The sequence below is a fragment of the Erpetoichthys calabaricus genome, chromosome 12 (genome assembly GCF_900747795.2).
Source record: "Erpetoichthys calabaricus chromosome 12, fErpCal1.3, whole genome shotgun sequence".
Taxonomy (NCBI): domain Eukaryota; kingdom Metazoa; phylum Chordata; class Cladistia; order Polypteriformes; family Polypteridae; genus Erpetoichthys; species Erpetoichthys calabaricus.
The window spans coordinates 30932801-30952577 of NC_041405.2; the positions used below are offsets into that span (position 1 = coordinate 30932801).

At 41.2% G+C, this 19777-nt stretch overlaps 1 protein-coding gene across 1 annotated transcript in view; it reads right to left on the bottom strand.

Moving 5' to 3' along the window:
• Window positions 1–13329, bottom strand: part of LOC127529865 (uncharacterized) — a 30365-nt gene extending 17036 nt beyond the window's left edge. Inside the window, exons 1-2 of the mRNA XM_051934926.1 lie at window positions 13075–13329; window positions 6271–7947 (exon numbers count right to left, since the gene is read on the bottom strand). Of these exons, the coding sequence (XP_051790886.1) occupies window positions 6271–7942 (1672 nt within the window). The 5' untranslated portion in view covers window positions 7943–7947; window positions 13075–13329. The remainder of the gene's footprint in view (window positions 1–6270; window positions 7948–13074) is intronic.
• Window positions 13330–19777: the final 6448 nt, after the last annotated feature.

The following is a 19777-nucleotide window of genomic DNA, read 5'->3' on the forward strand; positions in this document are numbered from 1 at the left end:
CACGCCAAAGACATGCAGGTTGGAGTACTTGATATTTCCAAACTGGCCCTACTTGCGTCTTATCCAGGGTTTGTGCCTGCCTTGCACCCAATGCTAGCTGGGTTAGGCTCCACCAGACCCAGGCAACCCTGGGCTAAGGTGGGTTAGAAAATGAATGACTGACTCAGGACCGTCTTAACAGCATCATAGGCCCCCCTGGGCAAAGTAGTGCATAGGGGCCCCTGTTTCGATAGCAAAACAGAAACATACATAGGCATCAGAAACATCATGGGCCCATATGCTCCTGGGGTCCCGGCCAGTGTCCATACGGTAAGATGGCCCTGACTGGACAGTGTGGTGATGCATAGGCAGGCTCTATTGTAGGCACGGAGCTGGACAGTTTGACAGAGTGACGGGCGCTCAGCAGGCTCCTATCAATTATGGAGAATCCACTGCATCCATTAAACAGGATCATCTCCAGACAGAGGAGCGGCTTCAGCGACAGACTGCTGTCACCGTCCTGCTCCACTGACAGACTGAGGAGATCGTTCTTCTATGCCACTCTTCAATTCCACCTCGGGGGGTAAACGTTAACATTATACAAAGTTATTGTCTGTTATTCCTGCATTTTTATTACTCTTTAATTTAATATTGATTTTTATCAGTATGCTGCTGCTGGAGTATGTGAATTTCCCCTTGGGATTAATAAAGTATCTATCTATCTATCTATCTATCTATCTATCTATCTATCTATCTATCTATCTATCTATCTATCTATCTATCTATCTATCTATCTATCTATCTATCTATCTATCTATCTATCTATCTATCTATCTATCTATCTATCTATCTATCTATCTACCTACCTATCTATCTACTGCTACACCACAGCTCCAAAGTTTTGCGTTCATTTCCTAACCAGGTCACCATCTGTGTACAGTTTATATGTTCTCCTTGTGTAATTAATCATGTTATCTATCTCTTGTGGAAGGCACAGTGAAACAGTGGTCGGTGGTGCTGCTGCCCCATATCTAAAGTGGCCGTGGTTTCTGGGCTGTATGAAGTGTGGACATTCTTTCGTTATCTGCGTGGGATTTCTCCATATATTCCAGTTTGTCACATCCCAAAATTTGCAGGTTTGCTTGATTGGATACTTCTCAAATGTGCAATGTGATTGACTGGAATCCCAATCAGGGTTGGTCCATACCATGTCTCCACTTGAACCCCCCAGTCATCCCGTATTATAAGTGGGTTTGAATCTAAGATTTGGGGTGGAGTGGTGGCTCTGAGGCTAAGGACCTGCGCTGGTATCCAGAAGGTTGCTGGTTCGAATCCCCGTCACTGCCAAAAAGAGATCCTACTCTGCTGGGCCCTTGAGCAAGACCCTTAACCTGTAATTGCTCCAGGGGCGCTGTACAATGGCTGACCCTGCACTCTGACCCCAAGGGGTATGCAAAAACTAACAAATTCCTAATACAAGAAATTGTATAAGGCGAAATAAAGAACAAAAAAAAAAAAGATTTCCCTTCCAGCATTATATTTTTTTAGATAATTGCCATTTTAAGTTTCCATATGTAGTAATAATAATAATAATTATTCTTTACATTTATATAGCACTTTTCTCACTACTCAAAGTGCTTTATACAATGACTGGGGAGCCAGTTCAACCACCACTACTGTGTAGCATCAGCAGGTGGCAGCCATTTTGTACCAGTACACTTACCACACATTACTTGGTGAAGGGGTGAGAGATACAATACAATACAATACAATTTATTCTTTGTATATAGCCCAAAATCACACAAGAAGTGCCGCAATGGGCTTTAACAGGCCCTGCCTCTTGACAGCCCCTCAGCCTTGACTCTCTACGAAGACAAGGAAAACTCCCAACAAAACCTTGTAGGGAAGAAAATGGAAGAAACCTTGAGAAAGGCAGTCCAAAAAGAGACCCCTTCCCAGGCAGGTTAGGCGTGCAGTGGGTGTCAAAAAGAAGGGGATCAATACAACACAATACACAGAACAAAACACAACTAATCCTCAATACAGTATAATAGTAAAATAAATATATTACAAGTACAGAGCAGAATTTAACAGTTGATGATATCACATAATATAATTTGGATTTGGATTTGGATTAGATAGTTAGCCAGTTAGAGACAGGGGATGATTAGTGGGCCAGAATGACCAGGCCATGATGGGCAATTTAGCCAGGACATTGGGATACACCCTACCCTTTATGAAGGATGCCCTTTGTCAGAACCTCGATTTCATGTCTCATCTGAAAGACGACACCATTTGTACAGCACAGTGTCCCCATCACTGCACTGGGGCATTGGGATCCACATTCAGACGACAGGGTAGGCGCCCCCTGCTGGCCTCTTCAACACCTCTTCCTACAGCAACCCAAGTTTTTCCTAGTTGATCTCTTATCTAAGCACTGGCTGGGCCTGAACATGCTTAGCTTCGGGTGGATGACCTCTTCTGAAGAGCGATATGCACTGCTACTTCCAATGTTAAGGAGGCTGCACTGAAATCCAGTCTTATTAAAGCCTGGCAGCTCTAACTTGGTGTAAGGTGGATGTGTGCCCTCTGTGCTGGGTTAGTTCCTGCTGTTTATTTAACGTAGCTGAGGACTGGCTCCAGTTCTCTGTGACTCTGAATTTTGTTAGCTGGATTTGGGAAATTCATGGATGCTGTACTAAAAAACCTCACACTGTTCCATTCCATTTGAAACTTGTGTGGTGCTGTGGTGTCACCCATTGCATTTTGGGATCCTGATGTGGTTCGTCGTGTGGTGGGTGTGGCAACTTGCTGTATCAGTGCATGCTCCCAGCCTCCATAGGTAGAGCACATAATGTGGATGTACTGTGCTGTACTCAGACAGGAAATACAGCAGTGGTGTGATCATTCCTTTAGCAGTTTGTGGAAGTGCAAGGACTGGAGTCTCGTCTTATCCCAGACTAGGGGTCTCATTTATAAAGCTTGCATATGAACATTTAAAGCCTCTTTAGGTTCATACACAAATGTAAGGAATTATGCAAGAAAACTTGATGGGCAATGTAGTGTATATTTACGGCAATCCTAACCCATACATACGCAACATTTTGAAGAAACTGGGAAAGGACCACACGCTTGATCAAGTAGGGAAATGCAGCCAAACCAACTAAATGATGCATAATATTTCATATTACTCAGCAGTATGTCTGTCTTCAGAGAAAGTGTCAGTTATGTTGAGTGGTTTACTTACCTCTGCAGTGACACTCATGTCTCTGATGAGTCTTCCTATGAAGTCAGTAGACAGATTGGGAGAGGATGTGGAGTCTTGAGGTTGGTGGAAAGGGGTGTGTGGCGCTCCTAATATCTATTTAAAAGGACGAAGGTCCAAGAGTCCTGGTGCTTCCTGTTTTGCTATATGGTTGCAAGACATGAACACTATGTGGTGACTTGAGACGAAGACAAGACTCCTTCAGTACTGTATCTCATTGGAGAAGCCTTGAGTACCACTGGTTTGACTTTGTGTCGAATGAGCGATTGTTCATGGAGTCCCGAATGAGGCACATTACCAGCACTGTGAGAGAGCATCAGTTACGACACTATGACCTTGTGGCGCGATTCCCCGAGGGTGATCTTCATTACTAAGGACCTGAGTGGCTGGACCAGGCCAAGGGGACGCCCATGTAACACCTGGCTGCAGCAGATAGATGGTCATTTCCGGAGGTTGAGACTGGATCGCGAGTCTGCCTTGGTGGGGGGAGGAGTTGCCAACCAGGATCCGGCTGTTTTGTGATGTGGTGGGTGCGTCAATATGCTGTACCAGTGCATTCTCCCCAACCTGAGCCTGACCTGACTGAGCCATTATTACAATGTATGTTGATGTGACAAACATTTTACACCTCAAAAGTGGTGAATATTATACACAGACTGCATTTTAATTCCATTTTAAGAGGGCCAATTCTGTGTATTTGCACTGAAGTACTTTTTGTTTTTTTTATCAGTTAATACCCGCTACATGTTGTAACTTCTCAGTCATTAACCAACTGACGAGATGCTACATTCAGTTTTTGTATGGCGTGGGTGTACATATTTTAAACTTAACAGATTTATGTCGACATTTAAAGTTAATTTGCAGCAATGTCCAGTTCTCCTAACGTAATCAGAGCAGTTAATGACACCCATATTGCAATAACGGCACCAAGCGAGAATGAAGTTGCTTTTGTTAACCATAACCAGTGACATTCCATTAATGCACAAGTCATCTGTGATGCCAAGATGTGGCTGACAAATGTTGTGTCTTGATGGGTTGGGTCAACCGCTGATCCTTTTATTTTGAGGTAGTAGCTTTGGCAGACGTGATGGTGCTGTACATGGCAGCGGGCTTGTTGGAAACTCACTGGTTGAACCTTGTGTTTTGATATGGCCTGTACAGTTCATTCTAACAGCAGGCACGTCATTACATGTGCCAGGTGACAGTGGCTACCCGCAAAGATACTGGCACCTTTCCCAGACCCCTAAACGAAGAAGAGAGGTGCTGTAATGTAACACTCTCAATTGTATAGCACAGCCTGATACTCTTGAGGGCCGGTCATGGGGTCTCGATGTGCCAGGAGGGAGCAGCTCTACCAGCCAATGAAGTTCTGAAACATTGTGATTGCATTTTGTGTGAGGGTGACGAGCATGTTCCATATTTGGATGTTTCGTGGCAACATTCACTCACATACGCATATTTACAAGGAAATTGTAATTTATAAAGGGTAACTTGCAGTGAAACTTTCGTATGGCAGATTTTATAAGTCTGATTTTTTTTTTGCTGCAAGAATTTTCCTTCTTTTTTGGTATGTGCATATTTTCAGGCTTGAATCCAAACAAAATTTAATAAATTTACTTTTCAAGGTGTGGGATGGCTCATCCATTTGAAGTGCCCACTCCCTGAGCAGGATAAAATGCATTTTTCTATGTTTAAAAATACTATTATTATAATAGCTTGAATACTTTTATGTCCCACTGCAATTCAATCATGTGTTCTTCAGCTTTTGATGCAACTGTAATTTTTGGTAACTTCATAATATTCTAAATAAAACAAATCAATTTAAAGTATTTCTTTTTTCAAAGATGGTTTAAGCAGCCTAGAATATGTTTACAGTTTGGCTGAGTCATAAGCTGCAAAGGACCTCAAATAGGAAAACGTTTTTAACTGATCATAGGAAGTGGTTAGTCACCATATGCACGCACACAAAGACATTAGACAGCACAGACCTTTGCCACATAGAGCAGCGTGGGATGTTACTGTGGAAGGCATCTCCTACCACCATATCAAGGCTGGTGTTTCTTGTAATGGTGCAGAACCTGCATGTAACAAAGTGGCAAGAGACGTCTCAGCGCCACGTGAAATGAACTTGGAAAGAAATAAAGAAAGAAAACCTTGAGGACAGTCAAGTGAGAACATGTCTTGTACGTAAACGCGTTGGTTTTTTAGTTGAATCACTAATAAGCCTTCCAGTTTCTAAAGCCACATGATAGATAGATAGATAGATAGATAGATAGATAGATAGATAGATAGATAGATAGACAGAGAGACAGACAGACAGACAGACAGACAGACAGACAGACAGATAGATAGATAGATAGATAGATAGATAGATAGATAGATAGATAGATAGATAGATAGATAGATAGATAGATGTTAGTGTAGTAGACACAATTAGATAGATAGATAGATAGATAGATAGGTAGATAGATAGATAGATAGATAGATAGATAGATAGATAGATAGATAGATAGATAGATAGATAGATAGATAGATAGATAGATAGATAGATAGATAGATGTTAGTGTAGTAGACACAATTAGATAGATAGATAGATAGATAGATAGATAGATAGATAGATAGATAGATAGATAGATAGATAGATAGATGTTAGTGTAGTAGACACAATTAGATAGATAGATAGATAGATAGATAGATAGATAGATAGATAGATAGATAGATAGATAGATAGATAGATAGATAGATAGATAGATAGATAGATATGAATAGGTGGGAGTGATAGATCCTCAGTGTCTCAAATGCCAAATTAGGAAGTAGCAGTCTAAGGTGGTGGTCTACCTTTAACATGCTTAAACCAGCTGGTTTCTTCCCCTACTATAGAATTTACGGTCACTCTATCTTAAGTTGTTCATAGATTTCCTGGTTTCATCAAGTTTATATGCTATAACATGAATCATGTTGACAGCTCTTTTTATTTCTTACCGACACTGTGAACTTATTCTCATCACACACCAATGCACACTTACCAGCCCCTGCAGCCTCACAGTAGTCTTTCCTTGGTAGGATGCTCACCATGTCCAATTCCAATAGCATTTCTTCATTTTGTAAAACTCTATGCAATGGTATATCCCCTTTTGTGTTTTCCCATTCTGGACCCTGTATCCACTGACTGTCATATGTCTCAGTTTGATTTGAATCAGGCACTGGGGATGAAGTGGACTCTTCCAGATGCTGCTCCCAGTACCCTTCCACCAAGTTGTCTGGCCAGGGCTCAGTTGTCAGCTCAGAGATTTTGTTTGATTGCCATATGTTTTCAGTTTTAGCCTGAAATCCTATTTCTGTATCACTGATAGTCAATGACTGAGATGCAGAGTGGCCCTCTCCTTTATTGGTTACCAAAAGTGGTCGTGAAGACCATCTGGTCTGCAGGTCTTCAAACTCTGTTGAAAGTGACCCCATTTGAAACATGGAAGACTGCTCATTTTCAGGTTCAGACATCTGAGGAGCCAAGCTCTGATACTGCTCTTTGACTGCTTCAGATCTAAGAAAGCCTGGCAGCCCAGAGCTAGTATTTTGAATCCCAGTAAAGCAGTCTGTTTTATGGCTGTATAATTTTGAAACATTTGTTTCCTTGCTTAAAGCCTGGGAGATACCAGGCTGTGCAATAGAAGATGGTCTATGTTTGAATGAGAAATTCTGAGTGTAGCTCTCCACACAGTCTTGAGAGCGAGGACATTGTTGGGATGTACCATCACTGGCAGTCGGTAGAGGTGAGTTCATCAAGTTTGTTTTTTTTATAAGGCTTAGAGGACGGCGTGCACTGGAATCATCGATGATAGGAATGGAGACTTGGAGTTCACAGTCTGCACCATCTTGTTTAGGCAGAAACCTGGAAAAGGAACTTCTAGGTAGACTGCTGGAGCGCTTTGAATAGGAGATTGTTGGGTTGAATTTAAAAGTGGGGTTAATCTCACTTGGAGGAATATCTTTCATATGGTGATCTGAAGATCTTTGCATGCTTCTGCTTCTCGGCCTTGGTAAGCAGCTGGAGACGGTGGGGTCTGTACATAGAGGTTGAAACAGAGGACATGAGCTTTTGGAAAGAATGACTTCTGGAGAATTCACCTTCCAGTCTTTGTTAGCAACCTTTAAAGATAACTTGTCTGCCTGACTGTTGTTATCAACGCCAGTAACAACCTGACTGTACACCTTTTGGAAGTCTTGTGATCTATGACTGCCACTAGTGTTCATGTTCTTACTTTCTGACTTTGAAGATGACAAGATGTAAGATGCTGAATTGGTCTCAGAGGACTTCTTTTCTTGACCTGCATCCAGGATTTCAAAGTGTCCTGTCAGAGACTTTACAGGCACTCGACTAGAAACAGCCTTAGAGCCTGAAGACCTAGGTCTGCAGCCAACATCTTCTGCTTCTGGGAATGAGGGCAATTGTTCAGTGCTGTTGAGGAATTTACCTGAGCGACTGAATGAGGAGACCCCCATTTTCTTTTTCACCACTGGGCTTAGTGGAATTGAATTAGATGTTGCTGTAGGGTTTGTTCTAGGGGCAAAAGGACTCCTTATGTGAGGTCCCGGGGAAAGGTGACTTTCTTTGGTCATTTGAAGTGAAGAGTCTGTAGGGTAAAATGGCTTCCTAGTTGAAATCGTTGGGGAAGGAAGTTGTTTCTTCATGCCTGACATTCTTACTTTATGAACAGAAAGGAAAACCATAAGTCAGTAAGGTATACGTTATCAAGAGTTTATTCAGTAAGTCAAAAAATTAGTCCTTCTAAAATTTACTTCATCTAATTTACAAACCATCCCAGGACATGGAGCCAGTCCATTGCAGGGCCTACAAACACAAACAGGGTTAGCTGGGAGATATTCCTTTATGGACATGGGGAGAAGATGCAAACTCCATACAGAATATGACAAGACTTGGATTTGAACTCAGACTCCTGACAGTCCCAGGCAGCAATGCTAAAAGTGTCAAAAAACAACCTTCTCAAACCAGTTTACTGTATTCCAGTTCAGGCTTATGAAAGGGCCATAGCCTACCCAGGTAACATTGGGCTTAAGACAGGAAATGTTTTGTCCAGGGTAGAGCCCACTCACATGGGGACAAACTTAGAAGCACGAGTTAATTTAGAAAAATCCAGAAAGACTTCAACGAGAACATGCAAACTCCACATGGTCAAAGAGGGATGCAGGAGTCAAACCCAGGACTCTGACCCCATGACGTAGCAGCATTAGTGATGAGCGAAACAGGCAAGTTTTATTTTGCATATAATTTTATGAAAGACACTAAGGTACATGTTATCCTTCTCAAATGTATGTAATCTAATTCAGGGTTGAGGGGGGCAGAACCCATTTTGGAAGGAACAAAACAGCCCTGGGCAGGGGGGCAGCCCATCACAGCATCCACAAACACAAAGCGTTCGCTGCGAATGGAATGTCCATCGAGAGATTGGGAGAACATGCAACCTCTACACAGACAAAGACTGAGCTTGTATTTGAATCCAGGCTCCCGGAGCTGTGAAGCAACAGTGTTAACCCTGACCGTAAAGTATGTCACATTCTTAGCTGACTTAATCCAGTTTTTAGAGTTGTAAGGGGCCAGAGCCGGGTAGCATTGTGTGTAAGGCCAGGAAACAGCCCAGGACGGGGTGTCCACTCACACATGCAGCCATAATGCATACAGTAACAATACAGAAAACTGAAGTGATGTCTGTGGACCCTAATCCCCTCAGACCCCCTCTACTCTAGTTGCTTTCTGTGGTCCTTGGATTCAATTATTTAATAAGCTTATGGAACAAGTTATGGAATCCAGTCAAATGGAAGAAAGAAGAAATTTTCAACTCATTAGGGCAAAGATAGAGAAGTAGTGAAGATGACAGATGGGACACTTGCTTTTCAGCCAGCAATGATAAAAAGGTCACCTTTTAAAAAACACATCAATATTGGTTTGTACAATGAAATTCTTACTTTTGTGTCTCTTCAGAATAGTGAAAGTAATATAATACCAACAAAGAAAAACAAAACACACACACCTACATAAACATGACACGTGTAGAATTAAAAAAAAAAAAAAAAAAAAAATATATATATATATATATATATATATATATATATATATATATATATATATATATATACTGTATATATATATATATATATATATATATATATATATATATATATATATATATATATATATATTCACACACACAGACGCAAATATATATATACTAGGGTAGGCGACAGTAGGTTTGCAGTTGTGAGCACCTGCAGTAGGTACAGTTTGCCATTGTGATAAATCTGACATTCTTTAGAGTTAATAAAGTTAAAAAAGCCATTGTAATAATCACAACCTGCATGTCTTTTTCCATAAGGACAACTGGAAACCTACTATTGCCCACCCTTGTATGTATATATGTATGTATGTATGTATGTATGGGGAGCTGTCAAGAGGCAGGGCCTGTTAAAGTACATTGCGGAACTTCTTGTGTGATCTTAGGCTATACAAAAATAAATTGTATTGTATTGTATTGTATATTTATTGTGAGGCATGGCCTACATCCATACCTGGCTTGGACCCCCTCCAAGTGGAAGGACAGGGGGAGACAGCTTACACGGGGCGTTGTCTCCCCCAGGATTCTAGATGACAAGGCGAACCCTGGCTTAGATCTCTGCATGGGTCACCACGAGGGAGCTGCCGGATTTGGGAGTCCCTACTCCATAACGTTCCAACCTCACTTGGAAGTGCTTCGGAGCTGCAGCATCATATCACCAGAAGCACGTTCTCTGCCATGGCACAACGTCTGAGGCTTTGCCTCAGGCACTGACATCCAAGGTTTGATCCTTGCAAGGAGAAGCAAAGGAACGTATGCATGATGCGCTCCAATCAGGGTGAAACACATGTTGCGTACTCTTTGTATTATTTGACAGGTACTCTATAACATGCCCAAGAGCTGCTTCTCGCCAACTGAGAGGGTGTGGTGAATGTTTGCCAACTGGTCGACCAATCACCAACATTACCTGCTAGGTGTCCACCCAAATAATCAGACTGTGATTTCAACCTTTGCATATATATATGATAGGGTGCTTTTATTAACACAATCTCTCTTTTCATCCACAGTTCAGGGGAAGCTCAAACGGAAGGTGAAAGAAGTTAATTCTGGGTCATGTCATTATGACCCTCCTGTCTGGGAGTCAGCACTACAAAAACAACTGGGACCAGAAGATGTCAGTTAGTTTGTTCACTACCAGCAACTGAGATGCAATGTTCAGAGGCACAGCTTCTTTTTCTTGTTTTAGCACCATTGTACGCCATTTATTTTGCCCAATTTTTCCTCATTTCCTTTGGATTAAACAGGGGCCTGCTGGTTCCCCACAGCGTTTTTGGCTCAAGGTCTGCTATTATCTATATATTTATATAGAGCGCCACAGATGTGTCATATTGTGGCAGACGGCTGGGGAACCTCCCCAGCTAGGACACCTGGAAGGTGGAAGGACTGGGAGAGGGACAATACCTCTGCTGGGACATGAGAGTGCAGCTGCCCTGGTCTGCATCAGGGCCACAGGATCGGAGCTTAGAAGCTCAACCCTGTTGGGGCCCATGGCCACCTCCAGGGGGCGCCCAGATGATTACTAATTGGACTGCAGCACTTCCGCCACACCAGGAAGTGCTGCCGGGTGGTCATCACAGAACACCTGGAGCACATCCGGGGCATTATAAAAAGGGCCGCCTCACTCCATTAGATGAGCCAGAGTCGGGTAGGCAGAGGATGGAGCTTGCAAGGAGAGGAGTAGAGACGGCAGAAGAATTGAGAAAAGGAAAGAGAAAAGAAGGGACTGTGGGCAATTATAGCTGATTAATGCATTGTGTGGTGCTGTAAAGCCATAAAGAATATTAAATGTGTGTGATTTTGGACTTCTGTGGTCTGTCTGTCTGTGTTAAAGGGCCGAACCTCCACAATATATAGTCAGCCATTCATGTCGAGGGGGTCACCTACCAGGCTCATCTGAGGTAAGCACTTCCACCCTGAGACACCAGAGGGTGCAATCGCTGACTCCCTTATCTCTTTTGTCACCCCCAGCTCAGAGAAGATGGCCATTGAGGGCTGCTGACCGTGTCCCTTCCATTCCAGGAGCTGTGAAAGCAAGGTGCTTCCTGAAAGTGACGTATCGTTAATGAAATGAGTCACCCACACTACGGAGCTCCTACCCTGAGACTGGGCCACACTCCAGAGCCTGTAAATTCACAGCCAAAGGCTAGAAATTTGACTTGTTGCTATACTGCACTGTGAAGTGATTGTTTATTTCATTTTCTTTATTTTTAATGTATACAGGGTGGCCCATCTGTCAACCCAACATTTCTTCTTGACTCCTGTTATTCCCTTGACCTACAACAATATTTATTTATAGGCACAAGAACATGCTGTTTATCGAACAAGCTCTGTGTGGCACAGTTGTCAAAGCTCTGGACTTCATTCCCTGAGGTTGCAGGTTCAAATCCCACTACTGACACCACGAGCAAGTCAGTTGATCTGCCTCTACTCCAACTGGGAAACTACCACATAAGTAAATGACAGAAACTGTCATTGAGTCTACCGGTGTGAGAGTCAGTGGTCCTGCACCATTTGCTAGAACAAAGGAGTGGAAATTATTTTTAATTACTGCTTTTAGATTTAAGATGGCACAGCAGCATGTCCTGCTACCACACACACCCATTGACCTTCTATCTGCCCATGAGTGGAGTCTGCACATTCTCTCCATGACTTTGTAGATTTCCTTTAACCTGAAAAACATGTAAAATGGCGATTCTAAATTGAGCCATGCTTAATAATTTTAAGGGTGTGTCTGCATATCCCATGGTTTAGACTGCAGCCCTGTCCAGGGGTGGTCTCCGGATTGTACCCATTTACACCACGGTTCTCAAATGTCATTTTCACATAGTCCTTTTAAGGTGTTAATTTCAAATTTTTTTCCCCTATTTTCCTCTCTTGATTTCTTGCTTTACACAGTTTTTCATTACTAAATGTGAAGGCACCAGAATTTGATAGGCAGTGTGATCCATCAGCCATGTCTTTCACAAGTTGCTTCTTCTGCTTATAACGCCAGCAAAACATGACAGGGCGACCGACATGAGATAGCAGGACACCAGGATAGACTGAGACCTAATAACTGGATTAGATGAGTTTGGAAAATGGATGGGCGATTTTTTTTTCTTTTTAGGGTAAATATAAAATCCAAGCTATGATTTTTTTAAAAGTAATGAAAATCGTTACACATTACCATTGCTGAGAATCTAAGCTACCTTTTTGTAGTGATATGTCCTACAATAAATGCAACACAAGTTCATCATCGACCCTTCCTATATTTTATTTTTAAATCGTTAATGTCACAAATACATGCAAAAAACTTACAGTCTAATGTATTTTTTAATCCAAGTGTAAATGATAAATAGAAAGAAGTTCAGCTCACCACGCCTGCAAATTCAAAGTAAACCGTTACAGTAAATGAGTGGAGAACCACTGCCCCCTGGTGGAATCGGGTAGAAATTCGTGAAAGGCACATTTACAGCTTTCAAGAGCTCATTCAGGTGACAGCAGAAAGGTTTCGCACCTGATTTGCAGGGACGTTTTTAACATATCTACAGCATAGACAGATTTAGTGGCATAATTTTTATCTGTTTAGCCTAAGGAAGGAATTAGAAGTAACTCCTTATTCTTTGTTAGCTAAAAGTAAACATTTGCAAAAGAGTACTCCGTTACACTGAAGTCACATGGGAATATAAATAATAAAATACAAGAGAAATTAAAATGACTTACCTCTCAATACTTTTTATGTGTGTGCTTTGAAACATGTCTTCATGACTGAGCTGAGTATTACTGAAGATTTCATGGAAGCTATGCGCTCACTTGAGCTACCCAGTGGGCTATAAACAGCACAGAGGGCTGCCTTTGTTGAGCAGAATTAAAGCGTCTTCTGTTCGTCGCTCCCACTTGGACGCGGGCTGCTCTGAGCTCCGATTGTTTCAGGCTGGTGGAAAAGGCTGAGCAAGAAAGAAGGAGGCAATGAATAGCATTCTGCAGTCCTCTACAATGCGCTCCAGTCTCCCAGCAAACACTGAGCCCCCTGCCAAGTCACAATTTAATGTGATATCTGTGCTTTACAAAGCTTTAATGAAGTTATGCATTTCTGCAACCCTAGACTGGATAAAACGGTTTGAAAATTTGGAGATGGATGAATCTTTCATTTACTGTGGAGTCTTTTACTGGGGCTGTCATTCATTTCCATTTGATTGTTTAGCTAGTAATTTTGCATTAGACACTTTACTGATCCCATGTATGTCCTCATGTTTACTGTTACAGCAATGGCTGGTTAAAATTACCTGTCAAAATGCTTGAATGAGTTTCAACAGCTCTTGAAAACCAAACTCCCATTAGATACCGGCTGAGTTGTGTCTGGTAGGCTGCCTATTTAGTGTCGCTATCCGGGGTTTTTTTCTCATCTTGTGGCCATGGCCTGCAGTAAGGGCCGGATTAAGACCCTTAGATGCCCTAAGCACTAAGTAATTTTGGTGTCCCTTTACACTAGTAATTCAAAATATTAAAACAATAACAAACTAGAAAATAAAATTTTATTTTGTTATTGAAAATTCGAAATTAAACAAAACATACTTATAGTAAGTAGGAAAATAATATTTATTTTTGTATGCTTCATTTTATTTTTATCTTAATAATTTTCTCCTACTTTTTTTCCTTGCAAACTGTTTGATTAGATCTTCATAATCAATCTTACGTAACACATCTGCTTCTATACATAATAGAGCTAAGGCATCCAGCCTGCCTTGATGCATAGATGTTCTGATAGGATTTTTAATATGGGCGGCACGGTGGCGCAGTGGGTAGCGCTGCTGCCTCGCAGTTGGGAGACCTGGGGACCTGGGTTTGCTTCCCGGGTCCTCCCTGCGTGGAGTTTGCATGTTCTCCCCGTGTCTGCGTGGGTTTCCTCCGGGCGCTCCGGTTTCCTCCCACAGTCCACAGACATGCAGTTTAGGTGGATTGGCGATTCTAAATTGGGCTTGGTGTGTGGGTGTGTTTGTGTGTATCCTGCGGTGGGTTGGCACCCTGCCCGGGATTGGTTCCTGCCTTGCGCCCTGTGTTGGCTGGGATTGGCTCCAGCAGACCCCCGTGACCCTGTCTTCGGATTCAGCGGGTTGGAAAATGGATGGGTGGATGGATGGATTTTTAATATCATTACTTGAAGAGAAACTGGCATCCGAAATTTTACAAATTTTAATGCTTGGGGTCGATTTTAAAGTTTTTTTTTTTAAATGTATGTTTCTCATTTTGACATGAAAACCGTAGCAGTTGTAGCGCTGCTGCCTTGCAGTTAGGAGACCTGGGTTTGCTTCCCGGGTTCTCCCTGTGTGGAGTTTGCATGTTCTCTGCGTGGGTTTCCTCCCACAGTCCAAAGACATGCAGGTTAGGTGCATTGGCAATCCTAAATTGTCCCTAGTGTGTGCTTGGTGTGTGTGTGTGTGCATGCCCTGCGGTGGGCTGGTGCCCTGCCCGGGGTTTGTTTCCTGCCTTGCGCCCTGTCTTGGCTGGGATTGGCTCCAGCAGACCCCCGTGACCCTGTGTTTGGATATAGCAGGTTGGAAAATGGATGAAAACCGTAGATTTATCATTTTGATTATTTAATTTATTTATGGCTTTTGTGTCAGTTTAGCAAATCTATTTACACATATTCTTAGTACAAGATTTGAAGAATATTTTGTGAAAATTTTGTTAACAAATCTTTATTAGTAAAAAAGTTATAAACAATTTTATCCAATAGTAATCAGCTGTACGATTTTCACTTTTACATAATGTAAATGAATTTAAAAATATCCAAGAATAGAATTAAATAGACTTACCAGAATATTTTTTCCTCAAACTGGGACGATTTTTTTGTTTTTGCTTAAAACAGAAAATAACGCTTTCTACGCACTAGAAATTTATTTTAAGTTAAATAACAGATAATTCACTAAACACAACAATTACGTGATAATAATTTTTAATCAACTATTCACTATTACTTTAAAATATAAAAACATATTGTTTTGAATCAAATTATTTTCACAATATTTTGACATAACATGGCGTTTAAGGGAATCACCATGAAACGGGAATTCCCCATTGTAGACGGCACCAGTATGCGCCATCTACGAACAGTGGCGGCATAGGGAGGCACAGGGAGGCATTATTCATTTTTCATTACATTTTGATAATGGTTATAAATTTAATTAATTTAATAATTTATGTGATAAATTCGGCCATGAAAATTTTTTGTGGTGCCACCTTAACCCTAATCTCTTCTTTTTATTTGCCAGTTTCAAGTATGGCTTTTTCTTTGAAACTCTGCCTGTTAGGCCAGCATCTGGGAGTCGCCTTTTCTCTGTTGCAGGTGACACTGGAGTTTGCTGTGTATTTAAGGAAGAAGCCAGCTGAAGACCGGTAAGGCATTTATTTCTCTCACACAGACTCTCAAGTTCTTATCCTCTTATGAAGTTTTGCATCTGAGCCTTTCCCTTCTTTTGCTATCCTGGTCAGATCCGGTCTCCCCTCTTCACTCACAACAGTAATAGATAACTTTGAATGAAATCTTCAGTTTCATGGCAGTCTGTCACTTCGCAATAGCCTTCACTTTGCAAGCAGACAATAGGCTGACATGTTTCTTGAGAAAGCTGTTTCACTTTGGCCATTTTATTTGCGTTATTAAAGAGAACAAAAGGCTTCGGCAGTGCTAATGCAATTACAAAGGTTGCTCTAATTGCCAATTAACACTTCAACATGAATGATGAAGGATAAGCTGAGGGGCACTGAAGGAATGGCTTCTAAAATTGGGGCTTTGCAGTCATATGTGAATAATAACTTAGCATCACCAGTAATGTCCTGGCTGTATCTTTATATATGATACAATACAATACAATACAATTTATTTAGGTGTAGCCCAAAATCACACTAGAAGTGCCGCAATGGGCTTTAACAGGCCCTGCCTCTTGACAGCCCCCCAGCCTTGACTGTCTAAGAAGACAAGGAAACCCCCTTGTAGGGAAAAAATGGAAGAAACCTTGGGAAAGGCAGTTCAAAGAGAGAGCCCTTCCCAGGCAGGTTGGGCATGTAGTGGGTGTCAGTACAATACAATACACAGAACAGAACAAATAATCAATACAGTATAAAAATAAAAATATTACAAGTACGGAGCAGAATTTAACAGTAGATGATATCACATAATATGATATCAATTCAGTGTCATCTTTATTAAAAAAGATATTCATTTCTATAAAAAAAATGACAGTTTCTAGGTGATTCCAGACTTTTGAACATTAGTGTATATAAAGTGCCTTCAGAAAGTATTCGGACATCTTCACTTTCACATATTGTGCTTTGTTGCGACCTTGTGCTAAATTTAACTTTTCTCTCATCTAACAACATTCAGTATCTCCGAATACATGATCTTAGGAATTTACACACATTTATTGAGAATTAAAAGCTGAAGTATCATACTGACGTTAGTAAATGAGTAAACTACTTTAAGTAGGAACAGACGAGAGGTGGCCATTCAGTTTGCCCAGCACGTCTGGTTAACTAACAGCCAGGATGTCCAGAGCAGTTGTTAGGGTTTCCTTTTCAAATCCTTGATTTTCGCCCTCCTTTGTCCAACAGTGGCTTCATGATTTTGTCCTGATGCTGACAGGCCAGACGAGATTCTATCCAGGTCAGTTCATGCCTGGCATCAGGACGTTCTCCCTGTGTATCTGTGCTCCAGTTATCCTCCCAAATGCCATAGACATGTGTGTGCTATCTGCTGCCTGTGCATCAACATTCGATCAGCTCTGAAAATGTCAGGACCCCCAACTACCAAAAATCCACTGAGTAGAGTATTTATCTTGCTGTTATCAGAGCCCCATTACTGCAGGCAGTGCTGGATTAACCATATAAGCAAAGTAAGCACATGCTTAGGGCGTCTGGAGGATTGTAGAGCACTGGATTGTAACACTTCCGTCGCACTTGGAAGTGCTGCCGGAAGATCATCGCAAAGCACTTGGAGCACATCTGGGACATTATAAAAGGGGCCGCCTCACTCCATTAGTCGAGCCGGAGTCGGGAGGAAGAGGACAGAGCTTGTGTGTGAAGGAGTGAAGGTGGCAGAAAGAGAAGAAGAGAGGGAAAAAAGGACTGAGTTGGCTGGTTTGAGCATTGGGTGGTGCTGTACAGTATTGAAAACTATAATTAAATGTGTTGGCGCCCTGCCCGGGATTGGTTCCTGCTTTGCGCCCTGTGTTGGCTGGGATTGGCTCCAGCAGACCCCCGTGACCCTGTGTTCGGATTCAGCGGGTTGGAAAATGGATGGATGGATGTGATAATGTAAAATATGGTCTAAGAAAGGATTCAAATCCCGTCTCCTAGACCTGTGGGGCTGCAGCATAAACCACTGTGTCACTGTGCAACTCTGAAATGAAATGGCGGTGAGTTATTGCTTACTAAAAAAGGAGCCATATACCTGTAAAGTGGACTTGCTAACAGATCAGGGGATCTCACTTCTGGCCATGTCAATACAGAAGGAAGTGAATTCTTCAAACAGAATATCATATGAGCTTTTGCTTGTTGAATTCCACGTGCACTCCTCAGATTTACTTTCAACAAGAGGATAGAAAGAACTGGAAACTGAAATGCTGCTTATTGCATTATTAAGCCATTTACTCAGTTTCTTTGAGTTTTATTAATTTAATGAAATCCTCTACAAAAGGGTCACTCATGGATGACTACAATATGATATGTTTTTACCATTTACAGTACACCGTTTGATAGGTATTTCACAGTTGACAACATAACAGAGATGAAGACTGGGAATTAAAAACAGCAGAATAAATGTAACATTAGGCCGTGTCTGCGTCAGTTCATTGACGACAGTGTCACTTGATTGCTGTTAGCCTTCTGGTCTGACCACTACACTATCAGTGTAGACTTTTTGATTAATCTGCGTGGCTCCATTGACTTCCAGACTGTGCAGCGTTTGATGAGTCTTGAATATGGTGGCAGATTTGCTGAACTCCTGCAAGTTACACACATTGATTGACACTTTTGTTAACTTTAATGGTTCTCCTTTTGTCTTACAGTTTGAATTCCCGTGTAAAACTGCTGACACTTACATCATTTGAAGCAGCTGGATTGATTCACAGGCCATGGGTTGTCAGATCACCCAACAAGGTTCAATTCACATTACTGAGTGGCTCTCCCCACTGATTTAGAAATGGGGTTTTTATTGCAAAGCAGATTGTCTTATTAAAGTGCAGTAAAAATTTCAGAATGGTAGATAGGACCAAATGAAATCTTAAGAGGTAAAAATAATTTTTTGGCACCAAGAGAATACTCTGAAATGTATCTTCAGTTAAGGATGAACAGTTCCTTCTACGAGTATAGTGCTATAAAACACTAAGTCCATCGTTTCTTTCCTCTCTAGATAATGGCAGCATGTTTGTTAGATGTGGGGGAACTGAGAAAAGAAAAGAAAAGAATTTTCAGATGCTGTTGAGCTCAAGGACAAGGCAAGCAGCCTCCCAAATTGCTGTCATACATCCGGAGCACGGAAACCCAAATTGTCCTGCATCATTAAAACTTTGTTAGTCTCTCTTTCAACCAGAGGTTTCTGTGTCCGCCACTTGTGGGCTTCTTGTAGGCCGGGTTCGAAGTAGTAGATGCAGGCTCCAAATCCAACCAGAATTAGAATAGAGATCATCAAATACACAGGGACAAACCAGTCTAAGAAGTGCGGCATGGTGGGGGCTGTGGAAGGATAAGAAACACATTACTTCCTTGATTTATCTAACATTGTACAGTGTATATGGTGAAAGATACAGTATGAATGTGGTAGTATGCAATTATTTAAAAATGTGCATGCAATTATTTATTTTCATTCATATAATTAGATATCCACTTTAATAAAAGGACCCGTGTCTGTTTAGTTGCTATGTTGTGTTATATGCTATTTGCTATGGGATTCGTAAAAGCATTTCTTATAGATTTCACTCACCATCTGTTGGAATGAAAAATGAGATGCCTTTTATTACTACATGCATTACAAAAAGTTGATATTGCATTCATAAAAGCAGTGCCAATTTTTGAGATGTGTTATACATTAGAATGAAAAATGCAATGCATTTGCTTACTATGTTACAAAATACACTCCAGTAGATGGTTTACAGCAAATGTTACTGTTGAATATCCTGAGGACAATGGTGATTAGTTGGACTTCAACTCATTTTAGACAGGTAGTACAAGTACTAGTTTTAAAACTTGACAATATTATGCTATAGATAGTTATATATCTACCATTATATTAAGTATAAATATATAATAATACACAATTACTTGCATTATTACATGTATTATAATCATTAAAGCATATTAAAGTATAAGCACAGAATCACTTTGAGAATAGTGATCTTTATTGAAACAAAGTTTAATTTATTGTGATGGACTG